We start from the raw sequence: 25000 nt of genomic DNA on the forward strand, positions 1-25000 counted from the left end.
CAGTTTGATTTCACAGAAGTGTGATTGACTTGGAGTTACATTGTGTTTTTTAAGTGTTCCCTTTATTTTTTTGAGCAGTGTATATTGGTCGACCGAGAGTCGTCCTGTTCTTTTGACCAATTGATTGGTCGAAATATTTAAACTTATTTTTCCATATATAGACAGACACATCCTATGTGTTTGCATAAAATCAACTACATATGCACTGAGCTTGTCTGATTCTTTAAGCTGTTTGATTAAAAAGTAAAGGCACACAAATGACTCCAGAAACCGATGGTCACACTGTGTTAAAAACAAAATACTAGGATGTGTGTGTGTGTGTGTGTGTGTGTGTGTGTGTGTGTGTGTGTGTGTGTGTGTGTGTGTGTGGTGTGTGTGTGTGTGTGTGTGTGTGTGTGTGTGTGTGTGTGTGTGTGTGTGTGTGTGTGTGTATGTTAGTGGTGCGTGGGTCAGCTGTTTGTTCACCCATCCACAATTGTTAATAACCCATCCGCAACCGCCCAACTTATATGTATATGTGATGAAGTGAAAATGCGCTATTGGCTGCAGAACAATGTTTTTGACAAGGGGTGCAGGAATTTGTTTTGCCTGATTTAGATACAGTTGAAGTCGGAAGTTTACATACTCAGCACTTTATTTTAAGAATGTGAAATGTCAGAATAATAGCAGAGAGAATGATTTATTTCAGCTTTTATTTCTTTCATCACATTCCCAGTGGGTCAGAAGTTTACATACACTCAATTATTATTTTGTAGCATTGCCTTTAAATTGTTTAACATTTCGGGTAGCCTTCCACAAGATTCCCACAACAAGTTGGGTGAATTTTGGCTCATTCCTCCTGACAGAGCTGGTGTAACTGAGTCAGGTTTGTAGGCCTCCTTTCTCACACACACTTTTTCAGTTCTGCCCACACATTTTCTATGGGATTTAGGTCAAGCCTTTGTGATGGCCACTCCAATACCTTGACTTTGATGTCCTTAAGCTATTTTGCCAAAACTTTGGAAGTATGCTTGGGGTCATTGTCCATTTGGAAGACCCATTTGCGACCAAGCTTTAGCTTCCTGACTGATGTCTTGAGATGTTGCTTCAATATATCCACATAATTTTCCCTCCCTCACGATGCCATCTATTTTGTGAAGTGCATCAGTCCCTCCTGCAGCAAAGCACCCCCACAACATGATGCTGCCACCCCTGTGCTTCACGGTTGGGATGGTGTTCTTCGGCTTGCAAGCCTCCCCCTTTATCCTCCAAACACAACAATGGTCATTATGGCCAAATAGTTCTATTTTTGTTTCATCAGACCAGAGGACATTTCTCAAAAAGTACGATCTTTGTCCCCATGTGCAGTTGCAAACCGTAGTCTGGCTTTTTTTATGGCGGTTTTGGAGCAGTGGCTTCTTCCTTGCTGAGCGGCCTTTCAGGTTATGTCGGTATAGGACTTGTTTTACTGTGGATATTGATACTTTTGAACTTGTTTCCTCAAGCATCTTCACAAGATCCTTTGCTGTTATTCTGGGATTGATTTGAACTTTTCGCACCAAAGTACGTTCATCTCTAGGAGACAGAACGCGTCTCCTTCTTGAGCGGTATGATGGCTGCGTCGTCCCATGGTGTTTAAACTTGCGCACTATTATTTGTACAGATGAACGTGGTACCTTCAGGCATTTGGAAATTGCTCCCAAGGATGAATCAGACTTGTGGAGGTCTACAATTTTTTTCTGAGGTCTTGGCTGATTTCTTTTGATTTTCCCATGATGTCAAGCAAAGAGGCACTGAGTTTGAAGGTAGGCCTTGAAATACATCCACAGGTACACCTCCAATTGACTCAAATGATGTCAATTAGCCTATCAGAAGCTTCTAAAGCCATGACATAATTTTCTGGAATTTTCCAAGCTGTTTAAAGGCACAGTCAACCCACTGGAATTGTGATACAGCAAATTATAAGTGAAATAATCTGTTTGTAAAATGACTTGTGTCATGCACAAAGTAGATGTCCTAACCGACTTGCCAAAATTATAGTTTGTTAACAAGAAATTTGTGGAGTGGTTTGAAAATGAGTTTTAATGACTCCAACCTAAGTGTATGTAAACTTCTGACTTCAACTGTATGTTTCTGTTTATAATTTCCAACATTTTGGTTGGTAGGCTATTTGTAAGTCAACGTGTCTATAATTAGATACATGCCGTTTATCTTTTGTCATTACACGAAATGTCATTATATTAAAATGTATGTACTTACTGTTGTAAATCGCTCTTGATTAGAGCATCTGATAAATGACTAACATGTAAATGTGAAAATGCTATGTTGCCCTAGTAGACTAAATAAACCCTTGCTCAACAAAATAATGTAAATAGTAGAATGAATGCTTCAATCTAGTTGACATCTGTAAAGTTTTCTGTGTCATCTTTCCCGGAGCAAAGACGTTTAGGAACCGGGGAGAAAATACAATAAAGCAACAACAAAAGGGAAAGATTTTCTGTGCAAAATGTCCAAATGACATCAGTTTGACCGGTTGTAAGGAAAAATAAAGTTGTAAAAACGACTCAGCGCGTTTCTGATAAGATTGCAGTTCGGCTTGGATGCAGATTTTCTGTGGTTGAAATGCGTTTTTATGATGATTTCATGAAGAAGACAACACCTCTACAGATCGTATGTAACAGCATTTAATTCCCTCAAGACGCAGAACGAAATAAATCAGATTTCTCTACTCCTGTTCCCAAATTTTACTGTAAAAAATGCTTAATTCTGCAGGAGTTATTACTAATGTTATAGCCATATTCGCATATATATACTCCGTTATGATGTAAGCCTGGAGGGTTTTTTCTAGGTGTGAAGATATTTCAACAAGTCCAGGCGATGACAGGCTACACTGATTACTCGAGTGGTTCCCAAGTTTCTAAACCATACCAAACCATCTTTGGTATAGTGCTGCCATAATATTTTAATTGAGGAAGTGTGTCATTAGGATATTTTAGAAGATTCCTAAATGCCCCCCAGCATTCAGATGTGAGCTAAACAGTGAACTTGCAATTGATATGCGTTTTTAGGCTGTGGGTGAGAAAGATAATTTGTTTCAAACATTTAACATTTGTCTGCTGTTTTGTGATCTATTAACGGCAAGGGTTGCATTAAATAGGTGCAATATTTTTTTAAGATGCATTTGGCGATGTTAAATTAATTCGCACAAAACATATAAACAAAAGCATTCACTGTGGAAGTTCATACATGTAGGCCCTTCATATATAGGCTATGCTCAGCACTTTGTTAAATTTATCCAATCAGTTATTGTTTTATTGCTCAAACGGTGAGCAACACCTGTAAAACTCAGATATTTCTCTCCAAACACAGGGATGTCGATTCGCACGGGACTAGTATGATCAGAGGACTTTGGAGTTTGCCAAAAAACTGTAGGTTATTCTGGTTAGTCGTCCAGATTTCAATTTCCATTGAACCCATCCAAACAACACATGATCTCTAAACAGTAGGCTACAGTTCCCGTGACATGCCATTGGCCTATTTGAAGTCTGTCTTGTGACTAATCGTTTGTATAGCGCCTCACATGATCACACATAACGAAGTCCGGTACTACTATCATCCTCTTTTACTACTTCAACAAGTCTTTACTAAACAGCTTTTCTGGCCCTCCCTTTTTTTATTTTCAACTCTCCTTTTGCAGCTTTTGTCTTATTGAATTAAACTTCGACATTGTCCATTTTGCCTCCGTTGATTGATGTTAACGTTTTCTGCCTGTTGCCAAAAGCATTATTTGGCGATTGGTTGTGTAGGATATTTGGCTGCGCACAGTTAAGCACGAAAGTTTAGGATTACAGTGCATTCGGAAAGTATTCAAACCTCTTGACTTTTCCAAATTTTGTTACGTTACAGCCTTATTCTAAAATGGATTAAATAAAATAAAAATAAAATAATCCATAATGACAAAGCGAGAAAAAGGAAACCTGGTACCATCCCTACAGTGAAGCATGTTGGTGGCAGTATTATGCTGTGGGGATGTTTTTCAGCGGTAGGGACTGGGAGAGTAGTCAGGATCAAGGGAAAGATGAACAAGAGATCCTTGATGAAAACCTGCTCAGGACCTCAGACTGGGGTGAAAGTTCACCTTCCAACAGGGCAACAACCCTAAGCACACAGCCAAGACAACGCAAGAGTGGCTTCGGGACAAGTCTCTGAATGTCCTTGAGTGGCCCAGCCAGAGCCCGGACTTGAACCTGGTCATTATTAGGTAGTGTGTTTAGATTGATGAGGGGGAAAAAACTACGTAATCCATTTTAGAATAAGCCTGTAAAGTAAAACAAAATGTGGAAAAAGTCAAGGGGTCTGAATACTTTCTGAATGCACTGTATGCAATAATACCACATAGCCTAAAATAATGAAAGAAAAACCTCAATGTAGACTAAACTCAGCAAAAAAAGAAACTTCCCTTTTTCAGGACCCTCTCCTTCAAAGATAATTCGTAAAAATCCAAATAACTTCACAGATCTTCATTGTAAAGGGTTTAAAAACTGTTGAGAGAGGCTGGACTGAGGGCTTGTAGGCCTGTTGTAAGGCAGGTCCTCACCAGACATCACCGGCAACAACGTCGCCTATGGGCACAAACCCACCGTCGCTGGACCAGACAGGACTGGCAAAAAGTGCTCTTCACTGATGAGTCGCGGTTTTGTCTCACCAGGGGTGATGGTCGGATTTGCGTTTATCGTCGAAGGAATGAGCGTTACACCGAGGCCTGTACTCTGGAGCGGGATCGATTTGGAGGTGGAGGCTCCGTCATGGTCTGGGGTGGTGTGTCACAGCATCATTGGACTGAGCTTGTTGTCATTGCAGGCAATCTCAATGCTGTGTGTTACAGGGAAGACATCCTCCTACCTCATGTGGTACCCTTCCTGCAGGCTCCTCCTGACATGACCCTCCAGCATAACAATGCCACCAGCTATACTGCCCATTCTGTGCGTGATTTCCTGCAAGACAGGAATGTCAGTGTTCTGCCATGGCCAGCGAAGAGCCAGGATCTCAATCCCATTGAGCACGTCTGGGACCTGTTGGATTGGAGGGTGAATGCTACGGCCATTCCTCCCAGAAATGTCCAGGAACTTTCAGGTGCCTTAGGTGGAAGAGTGGGGTAACATCTCACAGCAAGAACTGGCAAATCTGGTGCAGTCCATGAGGAGGAGATGCACTGCTGTACTTAATGCAGCTGGTGGCCACACCAGATACTGACTGTTACTTTTGATTTTGACCCCCCCCCCTCCTTTGTTCAGGGACACATTATTCAATTTCTGTTAGTCACATGTCTGTGGAACTTGTTCAGTTTATGTCTCAGTTGTTGAATCTTATGTTCATACAAATATTTACATGTTAAGTTTGCTGAAAATGAACTTAGTTGACAGTGAGAAGACATTTCTTTTTTTGCTTAGTTTTTATAAATGACACAAAATAATAAAATGTATGGATTTTTTAAGGTATTGTTTTCTTTATTCAACCGGCCCGCCACCCACCCGCCCTTTAGCCACACAATATTGAATGACCCTAAATCCATCCACCCCGTGGATATAACTGCGGGGACTGTGTCAACCTCCACGTCACTAGTGTGTGTGTGTGTTTGTACGTGAGTGTGTGTGTCACTGGTCTCTCAGGTCTGGCTGTATTCTACAGTGCATGTGTCTCCAGTGTTTGTGTGCTACTGGAGATATGGCTCTGTTGGAATAACAGCCAGGACCACAGCTTCACCAACCAGCCCACTCTGCTCAATGTACCTTTTTATTTGTGTGTGTTTATGTGTTGAAAGAAAGAAAGAGAGTTTACTCCGTTCCCTTAAATGCACCTGACATTTCTTTCCCTGTGGAATGACAGAATTATGGTAAAGAGAGTGTTATGGTAATGCAGGTGGTATGGTAATGATGGTGTTATGGTAATGAGGGTATTATGGTAATGATGGTGTTATGGTAATGATGGTGTTATGGTAATGCAGGTGGTATGGTAATGATGGTGGTATGGTAATGAGGGTATTATGGTAATGATGGTGTTATGGTAATACGGGTGTTATGGTAATGCAGGTGGTGTGGTAATGATGGTGTTATGGTAATGAGGGTATTATGGTAATGATGGTGTTATGGTAGTGAGGATGGTATGGTAATGATGGTATTATGGTAATGATGGTGTTATGGTAATACGGTTGTTATGGTGATGATGGTGTTATGTAATGATGGTGTTATGGTAATGTGGGTATTATGGTAATGATGGTGTTATGGTAATGCGTGTACTATGGTAATGGTGGTGTTAAGTAATGATGGTGGTATGGTAATGAGGGAGTAATGGTAATGAGGGTGTTATGGTAATGAGGGTGTTATGGTAATGATGGTGGTATGGTAATGGGGGTGTTATGGTAATGGGGGTGTGGTGGTAATGATGGTGTTATGGTAATGATGGTGTTATGGTAATGCAGGTATTATGGTAATGATGGTGTTATGGTAATTATGGTGGTATGGTAATGCAGGTATTATGGTAATGATGGTGTTATGGTAATATGGGTGTTATGGTAATGATGGTGTTATGGTAATGAGGGTGTTATGGTAATGATGGTGTTATGGTAATGAGAATGTTATGTTAATGAGGGTGTTATGGTAATGCGGGTGTTATGGTAATGATGGTGTTATGGAAATGATGGTGTTATGGTAATGATGGTGTTATGGTAATGAGGGTGTTACGGTAATGATGGTGTTATGGAAATGATGGTGTTATGGTAATGCGTGTGTTATGGTAATGATGGTGGTATGGTAATGGGGTGTTATGGTAATGGGGGTGTTGTGGTAATGAGGGTGGTATGGTAATGAGGGTGTTATGGTAATGAGGGTGTTATGGTAATGATGGTGCTATGGAAATGATGGTGTTATGGTAATGCAGGTGTTATGGTAATGAGGGTGTTATGGTAATGAGGGTGTTATGGTAATGATGGTTGTATGGTAATGGGGGTGTTATGGTAATGGGGGTGTTGTGGTAATGATGGTGTTATGGTAATGATGGTGTTATGGAAATGATGGTGTTATGGAAATGATGGTGTTATGGTAATGCGGGTGTTATGGTAATGATGGTGGTATGGTAATGGGGGTGTTATGGTAATGGGGGTGTTGTGGTAATGATGGTGTTATGGTAATGATGGTGTTATGGAAATGCAGGTATTATGGTAATGATGGTGTTATGGTAATGATGGTGTTATGGTAATGCCGGTATTATGGTAATGATGGTGGTATGGTAATGATGGTGTTATGGTAATATGGGTGTTATGGTAATGAGGGTGTTATGGTAATGAGGGTGTTATGGTAATGATGGTGTTATGGTAATGCAGGTGGTATGGTAATGATGGTGGTATGGTAATGAGGGTATTATGGTAATGATGGTGTTATGGTAACGATGGTGTTATGGTAATACAGGTGTTATGGTAATGATGGTGGTATGGTAATGAGGGTGTTATGGTAATGTGGGTGTTATGGTAAAGAGGGGGTTATGGTAATGCAGGGGTTATGGTAATGACAAGGTTCTGGGTGAGGGAGAGTTACGGTGGGGAATGTACAAGGTTCATTAAGATCTCCAGACATAGAGAGCCTTCTCAAGCAACACACACACACACACACACACACACAAACACACACACACACACACACACACACACACACACACACACACACACACACACACACACACACACACACACACACACACACACACACACACACACACACACACACACTCACAGGCTGGCACAGATCCAGGTTCATTACAGAGGGTTTCTTACAGGTTGATTGAGTGATCATATTTCATCATATCTAATCCTATTTAATCATATGTAATAAGCTGCTCAGAGCCTGGTGCCTGGGGGAGACATGCTGTACTGTAGCTATAGAACTGACCCTCCCTCCCTCCCTCCCTGCGTATAGTCCCAACATGCCTGTCAATACATAACCTGTTCCTGTGTCTGTCTCCCAGAGTTACAGCAGCCTACAGTTAGTGTAAATATGTGCATGCATGTGTCAATATATTTACAGATGTGTGTGTGTGTGTGCATGTGAGAGAGAAATATGAGTCTATGTGTGTGTGTATGTGTGTGCGCGCCATTGTGTGTGTGTGCGCATGACGGTGTGTGTATCATTGTGTGTGTGTGTGTGTGTGTGTGTGTGTGTGTGTGTATGTGTGTGTGTATCATTGTGTGTGTGCGCATGACGGTGTGTGTATTTACTTCGGGGGAGGGGGTTAGCAGAACATATGGCTCAGTAAATGTCAGGTAGCTGCTCTAGGTTTACATATTTCTATTGTCAGGTAGCTGCTCTAGGTTTTCATATTTCTATTGTCAGGTAGCTGCTCTAGGTTTTCATATTTCTATTGTCCGTTAGCTGCTCTAGGTTTTCATATTTCTATTGTCAGGTAGCTGCTCTAGGTTTTCATATTTCTATTGTCAGGTAGCTGCTCTAGGTTTTCATATTTCTATTGTCAGGTTGCTGCTCTAGGTTTTCATATTTCTATTGTCAGGTAGCTGCTCTCGGCTTTCATATTTCTATTGTCCAGTAGCTGCTCTAGGTTTTCATATTTCTATTGTCCGTTAGCTGCTCTAGGTTTTCATATTTCTATTGTCAGGTAGCTGCTCTCGGCTTTCATATTTCTATTGTCCAGTAGCTGCTCTAGGTTTTCATATTTCTATTGTCCGTTAGCTGCTCTAGGTTTTCATATTTCTATTGTCAGGTAGCTGCTCTAGGTTTTCATATTTCTATTGTCTGTTAGCTGCTCTAGGTTTTCATATTTCTATTGTCAGGTAGCTGCTCTATGTTTTCATATTTCTATTGTCAGGTAGCTGCTCTAGGTTTTCATATTTCTATTGCATCTTTCCTCATCATGAACCTGCTATAGTTCCATCTGCTATAGTAATGCCCATGCACGCATGTACGCACACTAGTACTGAGCGATTAACCAACATTTCATATTTTCAGTTATTACACAACTAATTATCCGACTTCGGTTCAAATACTTGAATTCCATTTAGTTCTGGTTTTTTGACAGCCCAATGCAGTATTTCTTTAGAGAGAAATTAAATAGTTCACAACAGAAGTCAAGAACTATGTGGGACGCAGGGCTGGAGGAAGTTGTAGTTTTCATTAACCTAGTTCAGCGCAAGAAACATGGTAATTAACTACAATGACCATAAGCCATTGCACCTGTTTTTTTCGGACAAAGACGGATCAGAGAGGAAAAGGCGAAGCGAGAGGTTTCATTCTTGCCAAAATCCATCCAAAATAAGCTAACTGTCACGGTTGTCATAGGGTAGAGATGACCAAAACGCAGCAGGAATATGTGAACTCATCTTCTTTTTATTAAGGACAAAGAAGGTAAACCAAAACAAACACATACACAAAAAAAACACAACGACGAATAACAGGCCAGTAAGGCACAAAGCTATACACAGCACAATCTCCCACAAAAAAAACATGAAAACAAATTCCTAATTATAGGACCTTCAATCAGAAGCAACGATAACCAGCTGCTTCCAATTGAAGGTCCAACCCCAATAAACTAAACATAGAAATAGACTAGACTAGACAGAACATAGAAATACACGAACATAGAACAGTGCCCAAAAACCCCGGAATACATAAATCAAACACCCCTCTACATAGACACACACCCCGAACCACACAAACCAAACACCCCCTGCCACATCCTGACCAAACTACAAAAACAAATAACCCCTATACTGGTCAGGACGTGACAGTACCCCCCCCCCCCCCCCAAAGGTGCATACCCTGGATGCACCTCACACAAATAAAACAAAAATCACCCCAAAACAAAAATAAAAATAAATCCCCTAAACTAAAGGGAGGGAAGGGAGGGTGGCTGCCGTCGCCGACGGCACTCGTGCATACACCCCCCCTCCCCAAACCTCCTACAGTGGAGGTGGCTCAGGTCTTAGTCCCCTCCCTGACCAGTCCACCCCCACTGAAAACCTTTGCCGAAGGCCAGTCACTACAGACCCTGGACTGTCCTCTGGGAGCTCCAGACTGTAGGCTGACTCCGGGAGCTCCAGACTGCAGGCCGACTCACTCGGTTCCGGACTGTAGGCAGACTCACTCAGTTCCAGACTGTAGGCAGACTCAATCGGTTCCTGACTGTAGGCCGTCTCACTCAGTTCCGGACTGTAGGCAGACTCACTCAGTTCCGGACTGTAGGCAGACTCACTCAGTTCCGGACTGTAGGCCGTCTCAATCGGTTCCGGACTGTAGGCCGTCTCAATCGGTTCCGGACTGGAGGCCGTCTCACTCGGTTCCGGACTATACACTGTCGCTGGATACTCTGGACGGGGAACTGTCGCCGGACACTCTGGACGGGGCACTGTCGCCGGACACTCTGGACGGGGCACTGTCGTCGGACACTCTGGACGGGGCACTGTCGCCGGACACTCTGGACGGGGCACTGTCGTTGGACACTCTGGACGGGGCACTGTCGCCGGACACTCTGGACGGGGCACTGTCGTTGGACACTCTGGACGGGGCACTGTCGTTGGACACTCTGGACGGGGCACTGTCTTCGGACACTCTGGACGGAGTACTGTCGTCGGAAGCTCGGGACTGGGCTGACGCACTGGAAGCCTAGTGCGTGGGGCTGGTAGTGGAGGTATCAGACTGGAGACACGCACTTTAAGGCTAGTGGGAGGAGTGGGAACAGGCTGAATTGGACTGGGCTGATGCACTGGAGGCCTGGTGCGTGGTGCTGGTACTGGATATACCGGGCCGTGGAGGCGCACTGGTGGTCTCGATCGCACCTCCTGCACAACCCGTCCTGGCTGGATGGAACTTGTAGCCCTGCACGAGCGAAGTGCTGGCACAGGGCGAACTGGGCTGTGCAGGGGCCTGATGGTCGCCGTGCGTAGAGCAGGCGTAGGGTAGCCTGGACCTAGGAGGCGCACTGGTGGCCAGATGCGCTGCGCAGGCATCCTCCTTCCAGGCTGGATGCCCACTCTAGCACGGCAATTGCGAGGGGCTGGGATCACTCGCACCGGACTATGCGTGCGTATGGGCGAGATCGTGCGCACTTCCGCATACCTCGGCGCTCTCCACTCCATACATTCCCCATAAAAAGCACAGGGAGCTGGCTTAGGTCTACTGCCTGGCCTAGCCAAACTACCCGTTTGCCCCCCCCAAAAAAAATCTTGGGGCTGCCTCTCCGGCTTCCTAGCCAGCCGTGTTCCCCAGTAGCGTTCCCAGTCCTCACCAGACATCCTCCATGGACCCTCTCCGGCCAGGATCTCCTCCCAGGTCCAAAACTCCCGACAGTCCACCTGTTGCTCCTTCCTCCGCTGCTTGGTCCGTGTTTGGTGGGAGATTCTGTCACGGTTGTCGTTGGGTAGAGATGACCAAAACGCAGCAGGAATATGTGCACTCATCTTCTTTTTATTAAGGACAAAGAAGGTAAACCAAAACAAACACATACACAAAAAAAACACAACGACGAATAACAGGCCAGTAAGGCACAAAGCTATACACAGCACGATCTCCCACAAAAAAAACATGAAAACAAATTCCTAATTATAGGACCTTCAATCAGAAGCAACGATAACCAGCTGCTTCCAATTGAAGGTCCAACCCCAATAAACTAAACATAGAAATAGACTAGACTAGACAGAACATAGAAATACACGAACATAGAACAGTGCCCAAAAACCCCGGAATACATAAATCAAACACCCCTCTACATAGACACACACCCCGAACCACACAAACCAAACACCCCCTGCCACGTCCTGACCAAACTACAAAAACAAATAACCCCTATACTGGTCAGGACGTGACACTAATTGCGTTTCTGTGGGCTTATTTTTGTGCTAAACTTGTTGCCTGCCTTCCCGCCATTGGCCCGACTCCCATTGTTAGGGCGGAGACATGAGCGTCTCGTCATTATATACAGATCTCTGTACGTATACACTTTTACGCCTGATACGTTAGGTTAGATACACACAGACCACACAGACTGCTCGAAAGAGGAATGTACACAACACAACGACAAGAGGGACAGAGACAGTTTCTGAAACAAGTGAAAGTATTTTGTCAAACAGCTCTGCAGCATACTTAGGCAGAAAAATTTGAAACCGAAATCAAAAACGGTGAATATTTTTTAATAATCGAATCGAACCGACCTCAAAAAGCATTCATCGCTCAGCACTAACGCACACACACACGCACGCACGCACACAATACATCTTTAATGTTAAACGCTCAGAGTTTTGGGTAATCTGAAATGGCAGCATGGCAGACTCCTGGTTCATTGTGGGACAACTAAAATCCAGCTTAAAAGTAGTATAATTTATGGATATACTCAGCTTCTTCTCTTTCTCCCCAACACACACATACTGCTGTTAGGGGAAGTGATGAGCTCTACAGCAGAGTCTCGCGACCTCAATTGCTGGTTGGAACCTGCCCCTCCCAAAATATAGAATTTGAATATAATTGGCCCTCTTTCTGTGACTCATCCACAAACAGGACCAAGCCTGGGATGCTGAGGTGTGACAAACTCCATCCTAGCTGGAAGGGTGCTCTCATCTTATCTATGAACATAGACAGGGCTCTAACTCCTCTAGCTCCACAATGAGATAGGGTGCAGACCAGGCAGCAGGCTGTTAGCCAGCCTGCCAGTTTAGTGGAGTCTACCACTAGCATTATCAGTGTAGACAGCTCAGCAATCCTCATTGAGACCGTGTCTGTGCCTCGATCTAGGTCGGGCAAAACTAAACATGGCAGTGTTCGCCTTAGCAATCTCACTGGAATAAAGACCTCCTCCATTCCTACCATTATTGAAAGAGATTGTGATACCTCACATCTCAAAATAGGGCTACTTAATGTTAGATCCCTCACTTCCAAGGCAGTTATAGTCAATGAACTAATCACTGATCATAGCCTTGATGTGATTGGCCTGACTGAAACATGGCTTAAGCCTGATGAATTTACTGTGTTAAATGAGGCCTCACCTCCTGGTTACACTTAGTGACCATATCCCCCGCGCATCCCACTAAGGCGGAGGTGTTGCTGACATTCATTAAAACAATGACTGCAATTTCGTCTTTTCAGCTTCTAGTCATGAAATCTATGCAGCCTACTCAATCACTTTTTATAGCTACTGTTTACAGGCCTTCTGGGTCGTATACAGCGTTCCTCACTGAGTTCCCTGAATTCCTATCAGACCTTGTAGTCATGGCAGTTAATATTCCAATTTTTGGTGACTTTAATATTCACATGGAAAAGTCCACAGACCCACTCCAAAAGGTTTTCGACTCAGTGGGTTTTGTCCAACATGTCTCCAGACCTACTCACTGCCACAGTCATATCCTGGACCTAGTTTTGTCCGGTGGAATAAATATTTTGAATCTAAAAAAAAATCTTCATAATCCTGGACTATTGGACCACCATTTTATTACGTTTGCAATTGCAACAAATAATCTGCTTAGACCCCAACCAAAGATCATCAAAAGCCGTGCTATAAATTCTCGGACAACCCAGAGATTCCTAGATGCCCTTCCAGACTCCCTCCACCTACCCAATGACATGGAGTACAAAAATCAGTTAACCACCTAACTGAGGAACTAAATGTAGCCTTGCGTAATACCCGAGATGCAGTCGCACCCCTAAAAACAAAAAAACATTTGTCACAAGAAACTAGCTCCCTGGTATACAGAAAACACTCGAGCTCCAAAGAAAGCTACCAGACAATTGGAACGGAAGTGGCGCTCCACCAAACTGGAAGTCTTCCGACTAGCTTGGAAAGACAGTACAGTGCAATATCGAAGAGCCCTCATAGCTGCTCGATCATCCTATTTTTCCAACCTAATTGAGGAGAATAAGAACAATCCAAAATGTATTTTTGATACTATCGCAAAGCTAACTAAAAAGCAGCATTCCCCAAGAGAGGATGGCTTCCACTTCAGCAGTGATGAATTCATGAACTTCTACGATGAAAAGATCATGATCATGATAAACAAAATTATGGACTCCTTTGAATCGGTGTATTCCTCCAAAGCTCAGTTGTCCTGAGTCTGCACAACACTGCCAGGACCTAGGATCAATGGAGGCACTCAAGTTTTTTAATCTATATCTCTTGACACATTCATGAAAATAGTCATGGCCTCTAAACCTTCAAGCTGCATACTGGACCATTTTCCAACTAAACTACAGAAAGAGCTGCTTCCTGTGCTTGGCCCTCCTATGTTCAACATAATAAATGACTCCCTATCCACCGGATGTGTACCAAACTCACTAAATGTGGCAGTAATAAAGCCTCTCTTGAAAAAGGGAATCCTTGACCCAGAAATGTAAAAAACGATTGGCATATCTCGAATCTCCCATTCCTCTGAAACATTTTAGAAAAAGAAGTTGCACAGCAACTCACTGCCTTCCTGAAGAGAAATAATGTATACGAAACGCTTCAGTCTGGTTTTAGACCCCATCATAGCACTGAGACTCGTGGAGGTGGTAAATGACCTTTCATTGGTGTCAGACCAAGGTTCCGCATCTGTCCTCGTGCACCTAGACCTTAGAGCTGCTTTTGACACCATCGAGCACCACATTATTTTGGAGAGATTGAAAACCCTAATTTATCTACATGGACAAGTTCTTGCCTGGTTTAGATTTTATCTGTCGGAAAGATATCAGTTCGTCTCTGTGGATGGTTTGCCCTCTGACAAATCAACTGTGTTCCTCAAGGTTCCGTTTTAGGACCACTATTGTTTTAACTATATATTTTACCTCTTGGTGATGTCATTCGGAAACATAATGTTAACTTACACTGCTATGCGGACGATACACAGCTGTACATTTCCATGAAACATGGTGAATCCCCAATATTTCCACCCTGGAAGCCTGTGATTCAGACATAAGGAAGTGGATGGTGGCAAATGTTTTACTTTTAAACTCCCAAGAAACAAAGAGATATTCTGTTGGATCTGACAATTAATCTTGATGGATGTACAGTTGTCTCAAATAAAACTGTGATGGACCTCGGCGTTACTCTGGACCCTGATCTCTCTTTTGGTCTCCCTCTGGACCCTGCCGTACATACCTACATACCTACATACCTACACGTATGCTACGGTCACAAGACACAGGCCTCCTTATTGTCCCTAGAATTTCTAAGCAAACAGCTAGAGGCAGGGCTTTCTCCTATAGAGCTCCGTTTTTAATGAATTGTCTGCCTATCCATGTGAGAAACGTAGACTCTGTCTCGACTTTTAAGTCTTTATATCCTGCCTGGTTGGCCCTGTCCGGGGGTATCGTCGGACTGGGCCACAGTGTCTCCCGACCCTTCCTGTCTCAACCTAGGATTATGCCTCAGGACTAGGATCATGAGCCCTAGGATCATGCCTCAGGACTACATGGCCTGACGACTCCTTGCTGTCCCCAGTCCACCTGGTTGTGCTGCTTCTCCAGTTTCAACTGTTCTGCCTGCGACTATGTTCACTGGATGTGCTACCTTATCCCAGACCTGCTGTTTTCTACTCCTTTCCTCTACCACACCTGCTGTCTCGAACTCTGAATGCTTGACTATGAAAAGCCAACTGACATTTACTCCTGAGGTGCTGACCTGTTGCACCCTCTACAACCACTGTGATTATTATTATTTGACCCTGCTGGTCATCTCTGAACGTTTGAACATCTTGGCCATGCACTGTTATAATCTCCACCCAGCACAGCCAGAAGAGGACTGGTGTCACGTGTGCTCCCTCTCCAGCCTCTAGGTCATCAGGTTGCTGGTTATCCTGCACACCTGTCACCATTGTCTCACGCACCAGCGCCTCATGACACTCACCTGGACTCCTCCTTGATTATCTTCCCTATATCTGTCAGTCCCCTTGGTTCTTTCCTTAGGTGTTATTGACTCTGTTTTCATGTCGGTGCATTGTTTGTATTTCCTGTTCCTTGTTTATTTTATTTATTAAAACACTCACTCCCTGAACTTGCTTCCCGACTCTCAGCGCACTCGTTACAACTGGCCATGCCTCAGAGCCTGGTTCCTCTCAAGGTTTTTTCCTAGGTTCCTGCCTTTCTAGGGAGTTTTTCTTCTAGCCACCGTGCTACTACACCTGCATTGCTTTCTGTTTGGGGTTTTAGGCTGGGTCTCTGTATAAACACTTTGTGACATCTGCTGATGTAAAAAGGGCTTGATAAATACATTTGATTGATTGACATGCACTTCAAGCATTTCACTGTTAGTCTACACCTGTTGTTTACAAAGAATGTAACAAATAAAATGTGATTTGATGCGTACGGATGTGCACTATTCACACACTACAATAGGGAAGCAGGTGGAATTAGTGTTTTATCATTTGGTTGGAGTAGTGATTTGTAGAGCAGGTGTTCTGAGCCTCCAGACCAACTGACTCTTCTTTCCCTCTCTCCCTTCTCCTCTCTCACCTCTTCTCTTTTTCTCCCCTCCTTCTTTACCTACCTTATTTAACCATCTCTACCTCCCCTCTCGAATCCCTCTCTCTCTTTCCCCTCCCTCCTTCGTTCCATCCTTCCCGTTCGCCCTCTCCCTCTCCCCTTACCTGTCTCTCCCCTGTTGTCCTCTCATCGAGCTATATTAATCACACTGAGTGCTCTGACATTTGAAGGGCGCCAGTGATCAGAATAATTAAACACCCTCCCTCTCTCTTTATCTGTGTTTGTCTTTCTCCATCGCTCTTTTCCTCCCCCGTTCTCTCTCTTTTTACAGAATAATAATGTGTCGCTACTGTCTAATCTGGCTGTAGAGTATGACCCCTAGTACTTTAGAACTACATGTATCTTTCACCTCTACACTGCACCAGAGTTGGTCATTTATCTTTCACCTCTACACTGCACCAGTTACAGTCATTTATCTTTCACCTCTACACTGCACCAGTTACAGTCATTTATCTTTCACCTCTACACTGCACCAGTTACAGTCATTTATCTTTCACCTCTACACTGCACCAGTTACAGTCATTTATCTTTCACCTCTACACTGCACCAGAGTTAGTCATTTATCTTTCACCTCTACACTGCATCAGTTACAGTCATTTATCTTTCACCTCTACACTGCACCAGAGTTAGTCATTTATCTTTCACCTCTACACTGCATCAGTTACAGTCATTTATCTTTCACCTCTACACTGCACCAGTTACAGTCATTTATCTTTCACCTCTACACTGCATCAGTTACAGTCATTTATCTTTCACCTCTACACTGCACCAGTTACAGTCATTTATCTTTCACCTCTACACTGCACCAGAGTTAGTAATTTATCGTTCACCTCTACACTGCACCAGTTACAGTCATTTATCTTTCACCTCTACACTGCACCAGAGTTACAGTCATTTATCTTTCACCTCTACACTGCACCAGAGTTAGTCATTTATCTTTCACCTCTACACTGCACCAGAGTTGGTCATTTATCTTTCACCTCTACACTGCACCAGGTACAGTCATTTATCTTTCACCTCTACACTGCACCATTTACAGTCATTTATCTTTCACCTCTACACTGCACCAGTTACAGTCATTTATCTTTCACCTCTACACTGCACCAGTTACAGTCATTTATCTTTCACGTCTACACTGCACCAGTTACAGTCATTTATCTTTCACCTCTACACTGCACCAGAGTTACAGTCATTTATCTTTCACCACTACACTGCACCAGAGTTACAGTCATTTATCTTTCACCTCTACACTGCATCAGTTACAGTCATTTGTCTTTCACCACTACACTGCACCAGAGTTACAGTCATTTATCTTTCACCTCTACACTGCACCAGAGTTAGTCATTTATCTTTCACCTCTACACTGCATCAGTTACAGTCATTTATCTTTCACCTCTACACTGCACCAGTTACAGTCATTTATCTTTCACCTCTACACTGCACCAGAGTTAGTCATTTATCTTTCACCTCTACACTGCACCAGTTACAGTCATTTATCTTTCACCTCTACACTGCACCAGAGTTACAGTCATTTATCTTTCACCTCTACACTGCACCAGTTACAGTCATTTATCTTTCACCTCTACACTGCACCAGTTACAGTCATTTATCTTTCACCTCTACACTGCACCAGTTACAGTCATGTATGTTCAACATGAAGCCATCCACTCACTATTGTTGCATTCCATACCTGTCACAATATCATGTTGTCATAGCGATTATTAGAGTTTGTTATTTATGCTTTCACATCTACACTGAGTTTACAAAACATTAGGAGCATCTTCCTAATATTGAGCTGCAGCCCCTTTTGCCCTCAGAACAGCCTCAGTTCATCAGGGCAGGAACTCTACAAGGTGTGGAAAGCCCATGCCATGTTGACTCCAATGCTTCCCACAGTTGTGTCAAGTTGGCTGGATGTCCTTTGGGTGGTGGAACATTTTTGATACACACGGAAAACTGTTGAGCATGAAAAACCCAGCAGCGTTGCAGTTCTTGACACAAACCGGTGCACCTGGCACCTAGTACCATACCCCGTTCAAAGGCACTTACATTTTCTGTCTTGGCCATTCACCCTCTGAATGGTACACATGCACAATCCATGTCTAAATTGTCTCAAGGCTTAAAAATCCTTCTTTAACCGGTCTCCTCCCCTTCGTCTATACTGATTGAAGTGGATTTAACAAGTGACATCAATAAGGGATCATAGGTTTCACCTGGAATCACCTGGTTAGACTAAGTCATGAAAAGAGCAGGTGTTCTTAATGTTTCCTCATCCCTCTCCCTAAAACCCCAGCCCCTCTCTCTAAAACCCCAGCCCCTCTCCCTAAAACCCCAGCCCCTCTCCCTAAAACCCCAGCCCCAGCCCCAGCCCCTCTCCCTAAAACCCCAGCCCCTCTCCCTAAAACCCCAGCCCCTCTCCCTAAAACCCCAGCCCCTCTCCCTAAAACATGAGGCAACCTGATGGAGGTCATGGCTGAGGGGCAGCCACGCTTTAAAAGCAGCACAGTCAATGGAACTTTAGATCAAATGTGTGTATGTGGGCAGTCCAGTTGAATCTGCTTAGTTTTAGGTGTGAGTGTGTGGCAATCGCTTTGCAGATCGATACGAGGTGATTGATTTCCCCTGGTTATTCAGCCAATCATACACCCACTGACTTAGCTGTGTGTGAGTGTATGTGTGTGTGTCTCCAAGGGATGTGCCACTCAAAGTCAGTCCCACACAGACACACACACACACACACACACACACACCACACACACACACACACACACACACACACACACACACACACACACACACACACACACACACACACACACACACACACACACACACACACTGTTCCCTCATATAAACTGTATGGTGTCTCTGTTCCCTCATATAAACTGTATGGTGTCTGTTCCCTCATATAAACTGTATGGTGTCTCTGTTCCCTCTAAATAAAGTGATGGTGTCTCTGTTCCCTCATATAAACTGTATGGTGTCTCTGTTCCCTCATATAAACTGTATGGTGTCTCTGTTCCCTCATATAAACTGTATGGTGTCTCTGTTCCCTCTAAATAAAGTGATGGTGTCTCTGTTCCCTCTATATAAACTGTATGGTGTCTCTGTTCCCTCTATATAAACTGTATGGTGTCTCTGTTCCCTCATATAAACTGTATGGTGTCTCTGTTCCCTCTATATAAACTGTATGGTGTCTCTGTTCCCTCATATAAACTGTATGGTGTCTCTGTTCCCTCATATAAACTGTATGGTGTCTCTGTTCCCTCATATAAACTGTATGGTGTCTCTGTTCCCTCTATATAAACTGTATGGTGTCTCTGTTCCCTCTATATAAACTGTATGGTGTCTCTGTTCCCTCATATAAACTGTATGGTGTCTCTGTTCCCTCTAAATAAAGTGATGGTGTCTACTGTTCCCTCATATAAACTGTATGGTGTCTCTGTTCCCTCTAAATAAAGTGATGGTGTCTCTGTTCCCTCTAAATAAAGTGATGGTGTCTACTGTTCCCTCATATAAACTGTATGGTGTCTCTGTTCCCTCTAAATAAAGTGATGGTGTCTACTGTTCCCTCATATAAACTGTATGGTGTCTCTGTTCCCTCTAAATAAAGTGATGGTGTCTACTGTTCCCTCATATAAACTGTATGGTGTCTCTGTTCCCTCATATAAACTGTATGGTGTCTCTGTTCCCTCATATAAACTGTATGGTGTCTCTGTTCCCTCTAAATAAACTGTATGGTGTCTCTGTTCCCTCATATAAACTGTATGGTGTCTCTGTTCCCTCTAAATAAAGTGATGGTGTCTCTGTTCCCTCTAAATAAAGTGATGGTGTCTCTGTTCCCTCATATAAACTGTATGGTGTCTCTGTTCCCTCTATATAAACTGTATGGTGTCTCTGTTCCCTCTAAATAAAGTGATGGTGTCTCTGTTCCCTCATATAAACTGTATGGTGTCTCTGTTCCCTCTAAATAAAGTGATGGTGTCTCTGTTCCCTCTAAATAAAGTGATGGTGTCTGTTCCCTCATATAAACTGATGGTGTCGTGTCATAAAGCATTCTGCTGTTTCTGTGTGTAACTCTTGTTGTTTCTGTTTCTTCCCAGGATGCTTTACTGCGGCTGGCAGCAGTTGTTGATGTGCGCTCACTCCGAGATGCTCTCAGAGAAACCGCACAGGGGCTACTGCCCAACGTGGTACGTACACACAGGGCTGCTGGGTAGTGTTGTTTTTTGGGAGGGGTCAAGCAGCCGTTCCTCAAAACTGCACCATTGTATTGTCATTTACATATAGGTGTGTATGTTCAGTATGAGTGACAGGGGCAGAGCTAGTGTCAGAGGGGTGTGGCTTCTCCCTTCTGACCGAATAATGAAACAGAATGAATAGCTGACATGGCCTATCATAAGCACACATCATCTCTAGGGATGTTAACGGTTAGCTGCCGAAAATACATTTTCCCAGTCATGCTTATCGATCTGTAGGTTCATTTGCATAATTTTGTGGAGTTAAACTGTGTATTTTGGTTAGTTTGTCACGTAGACCTGTTTTAGGCTATTTATCACACGCACACCGCATACAGAGCCTAGTTTGAGCGCAATATCCAACAACCTCTCACAGTCTCACGTCAGAATTTTATCCATGTTTCTCAAGACTTCCTCATATGCCATTGAACCCAGCATTTCTCTCCTGTTCTATTGGTTTTCATATCAACTTTATATGGTTGTGCAGAAGCCAAAGGCCAAATCCTTAGTAATATTAGCAACCCATTCTAGTTGTTGCATCTTTACATTCCAATTAGATTTCCACCTCTGTCACATGTACCCGCTGGCATCAGTTGCGATTTAGAACAAACTTTTCCCGCTAATTGGATTTTAGGTAATTTTTTTCAATGTTGTTTTATATTGGCTGCTTCATTACAGTGGCCTAGTTGCATGTTCAGTAATGGCCTTTAGCCTCTTGGCCATTAACTACAAACGTTAAAAAGGCTTGGTTAACTTTGGATTATTTTATAATAATTTTCCGGACAAAATATTTTTATGGCGATTTGGTACTGAATTAATTAGGCTGTTAGTAAGATACCAAAAGTAGTTTAAAACTAACAAACTCACTAAATAAATAAATGAGTAATCATTTTGAAGAACCTGGTCCCTCCCAGCTGCAGACAGCCAGCAGTGGGGCCACCGGTATCAGTCCAGGGGACACTGAAGGAGGTATAGCAACAGACACAGCTCTACTGCACATTACTTTATAAAATTAACACCAGCTCAGACCAATTTCAGTATTTAATGAAATCATATTAAATATCATATTATAAATACATTTAGCCAATTTATATAGTGTTAAATCATGTTTTTTCTTTGGTTTATGGTTTTTGATAAGCTATATCATAGTTCTAAAATGGGTTTTATTATCTGTAGGAACAGGGGGCGGTCGCACCCATGGCCCCGCACCCCATGCTACCTTTGCTTCTGATGTGTGTGTTGTCTTACAGGAGTATGGGTGTGTGTACGTGCTGGAGGGAGACTTCTGATGTGTGTGTTGTCTTACAGGAGTGTGTGTGTGTGTACGTGCTGGAGGGAGACTTCTGATGTGTGTGTTGTCTTACAGGAGTGTGTGTGTGTGTACGTGCTGGAGGGAGACTTCTGATGTGTGTGTTGTCTTACAGGAGTGTGTGTGTGTGTACGTGCTGGAGGGAGACTCGAGGCTGCAGTGTGACGACCCAAGCCATGAGCTACCAAAGGAGGGGAAGATCAGGTATGAAACCCTCAGTATGTGAGTCCATGTGGTATGAAACCCTCTGTGTGTGAGTCCCTGTAGTATGAAACCCTCTGTGTGTGAGTCCATGTAGTATGAAACCCTCAGTGTGTGAGTCCATGTAGTATGAAACCCTCAGTGTGTGAGTCCCTGTGGTATGAAACCCTCTGTGTGTGAGTCCATGTGGTATGAAACCCTCAGTGTGTGAGTCCCTGTGGTATGAAACCCTCTGTGTGTGAGTCCATGTAGTATGAAACCCTCAGTGTGTGAGTCCATGTGGTATGAAACCCTCTGTGTGTGAGTCCCTGTTGTATGAAACCCTCAGTGTGTGAGTCCCTGTGGTATGAAACCCTCTGTGTGTGAGTCCATGTAGTATGAAACCCTCAGTGTGTGAGTCCCTGTGGTATGAAACCCTCTGTGTGTGAGTCCCTGTGGTATGAAACCCTCTGTGTGTGAGTCCATGTAGTATGAAACCCTCAGTGTGTGAGTCCATGTGGTATGAAACCCTCTGTGTGTGAGTCCATGTGGTATGAAACCCTCTGTGTGTGAGTCCCTGTGGTATGAAACCCTCTGTGTGTGAGTCCCTGTAGTATGAAACCCTCTGTGTGTGAGTCCATGTAGTATGAAACCCTCTGTGTGTGAGTCCATGTGGTATGAAACCCTCTGTGTGTGAGTCCCTGTGGTATGAAACTCTCTGTGTGTGAGTCCGTGTAGTATGAAACCCTCTGTGTGTGAGTCCATGTGGTATGAAACCCTCTGTGTGTGAGTCCCTGTGGTATGAAACCCTCTGTGTGTGAGTCCCTGTGGTATGAAACCCTCAGTGTGTGAGTCCCTGTGGTATGAAACCCTCAGTGTGTGAGTCCCTGTGGTATGAAACCCTCTGTGTGTGAGTCCCTGTGGTATGAAACCCTCAGTGTGTGAGTCCCTGTGGTATGAAACCCTCTGTGTGTGAGTCCCTGTGGTATGAAACCCTCAGTGTGTGAGTCCCTGTGGTATGAAACCCTCTGTGTGTGAGTCCATGTGGTATGAAACCCTCTGTGTGTGAGTCCATGTGGTATGAAACCCTCTGTGTGTGAGTCCATGTGGTATGAAACCCTCTGTGTGTGAGTCCCTGTGGTATGAAACCCTCAGTGTGTGAGTCCATGTAGTATGAAACCCTCAGTGTGTGAGTCCATGTGGTATGAAACCCTCTGTGTGTGAGTCCCTGTGGTATGAAACCCTCAGTGTGTGAGTTCATGTGGTATGAAACCCTCAGTGTGTGAGTCCCTGTGGTATGAAACCCTCTGTGTGTGAGTCCCTGTAGTATGAAACCCTCAGTGTGTGAGTCCATGTAGTATGAAACCCTCAGTGTGTGAGTCCATGTAGTATGAAACCCTCTGTGTGTGAGTCCATGTAGTATGAAACCCTCAGTGTGTGAGTCCATGTAGTATGAAACCCTCAGTGTGTGAGTCCATGTGGTATGAAACCCTCTGTGTGTGAGTCCCTGTGGTATGAAACCCTCAGTGTGTGAGTCCATGTAGTATGAAACCCTCAGTGTGTGAGTCCATGTAGTATGAAACCCTCAGTGTGTGAGTCCATGTGGTATGAAACCCTCTGTGTGTGAGTCCATGTAGTATGAAACCCTCTGTGTGTGAGTCCATGTAGTATGAAACCCTCTGTGTGTGAGTCCATGTGGTATGAAACCCTCAGTATGTGAGTCCATGTAGTATGAAACCCTCTGTGTGTGAGTCCCTGTAGTATGAAACCCTCAGTGTGTGAGTCCATGTAGTATGAAACCCTCAGTGTGTGAGTCCCTGTGGTATGAAACCCTCTGTGTGTGAGTCCATGTAGTATGAAACCCTCAGTGTGTGAGTCCATGTAGTATGAAACCCTCAGTGTGTGAGTCCCTGTGGTATGAAACCCTCTGTGTGTGAGTCCATGTAGTATGAAACCCTCAGTGTGTGAGTCCATGTAGTATGAAACCCTCAGTGTGTGAGTCCATGTGTAACAGATGTTTGTGTGGTAAATGTCAGATTAGGAGACAGAATATCCTTTTTATTTATTTTTATTTCACCTTTATTTAACCAGGTATGCAAGTTGAGAACAAGTTCTCATTTACAATTGCGACCTGGCCAAGATAAAGCAAAGCAGTTTGACACATACAACAACACAGAGTTACACATGGAGTAAAACAAACCTACAGTCAATAATACAGTAGAAAAATAAGTCTATATACAATGTGAGCAAATGAGGTGAGATAAGGGAGGTAAAGGCAAAAAAGGCCATGGTGGCAAAGTTAATACAATATAGCAAGTAAAACACTGGAATGGTAGATTTGTAGTGGAAGAAAGTGCGAAGTAGAAATAATGGGGTGCAAAGGAGCAAAATAAATAAATAAATAAATACAGTAGGGGAAGAGGTAGTTGTTTGGGCTAAATTATAGATGGGCTATGTACAGGTGCAGTGATCTGTGAGCTGCTCTGACAGCTGGTGCTTAAAGCTAGTGAGGGAGATAAGTGTCTCCAGTTTTAGAGATTTTTGTAGTTCGTTCCAGTCATTGGCAGCAGAGAACTGGAAGGAGAGACGGCCAAAGGAGGAATTGGCTTTGGGGGTGACCAGAGAGATATACCTGCTGGAGCGCGTGCTACAGGTGGGTGCTGCTATGGTGACCAGTGAGTGGAGATAAGGGGGGACTTTAACTAGCAGGGTCTTGTAGATGACCTGGAGCCAGTGGGTTTGGCGACGAGTATGAAGCGAGGGCCAGCCAACGAGAGCATACAGGTCGCAGT

General features: G+C 43.7%; 1 protein-coding gene across 4 annotated transcripts in view; it reads left to right on the forward strand.

Annotated features, from left to right (window-relative positions):
* LOC106581426 (cGMP-dependent 3',5'-cyclic phosphodiesterase) overlaps positions 1-25000 on the forward strand; it is a 288424-nt gene that overhangs the window by 191759 nt on the left and 71665 nt on the right. For all 4 annotated transcript variants that reach the window (XM_045704010.2, XM_045704013.2, XM_045704012.2 and 1 more), the window contains 2 exons: positions 20585-20674; positions 22144-22232. In XM_045704010.2, the coding sequence (XP_045559966.2) occupies positions 20585-20674; positions 22144-22232 (179 nt within the window). The remainder of the gene's footprint in view (positions 1-20584; positions 20675-22143; positions 22233-25000) is intronic.

This window comes from Salmo salar, chromosome 20 (assembly GCF_965601325.2).
Source record: "Salmo salar chromosome 20, fSalSal1, whole genome shotgun sequence".
Taxonomy (NCBI): Eukaryota; Metazoa; Chordata; class Actinopteri; order Salmoniformes; family Salmonidae; genus Salmo; species Salmo salar.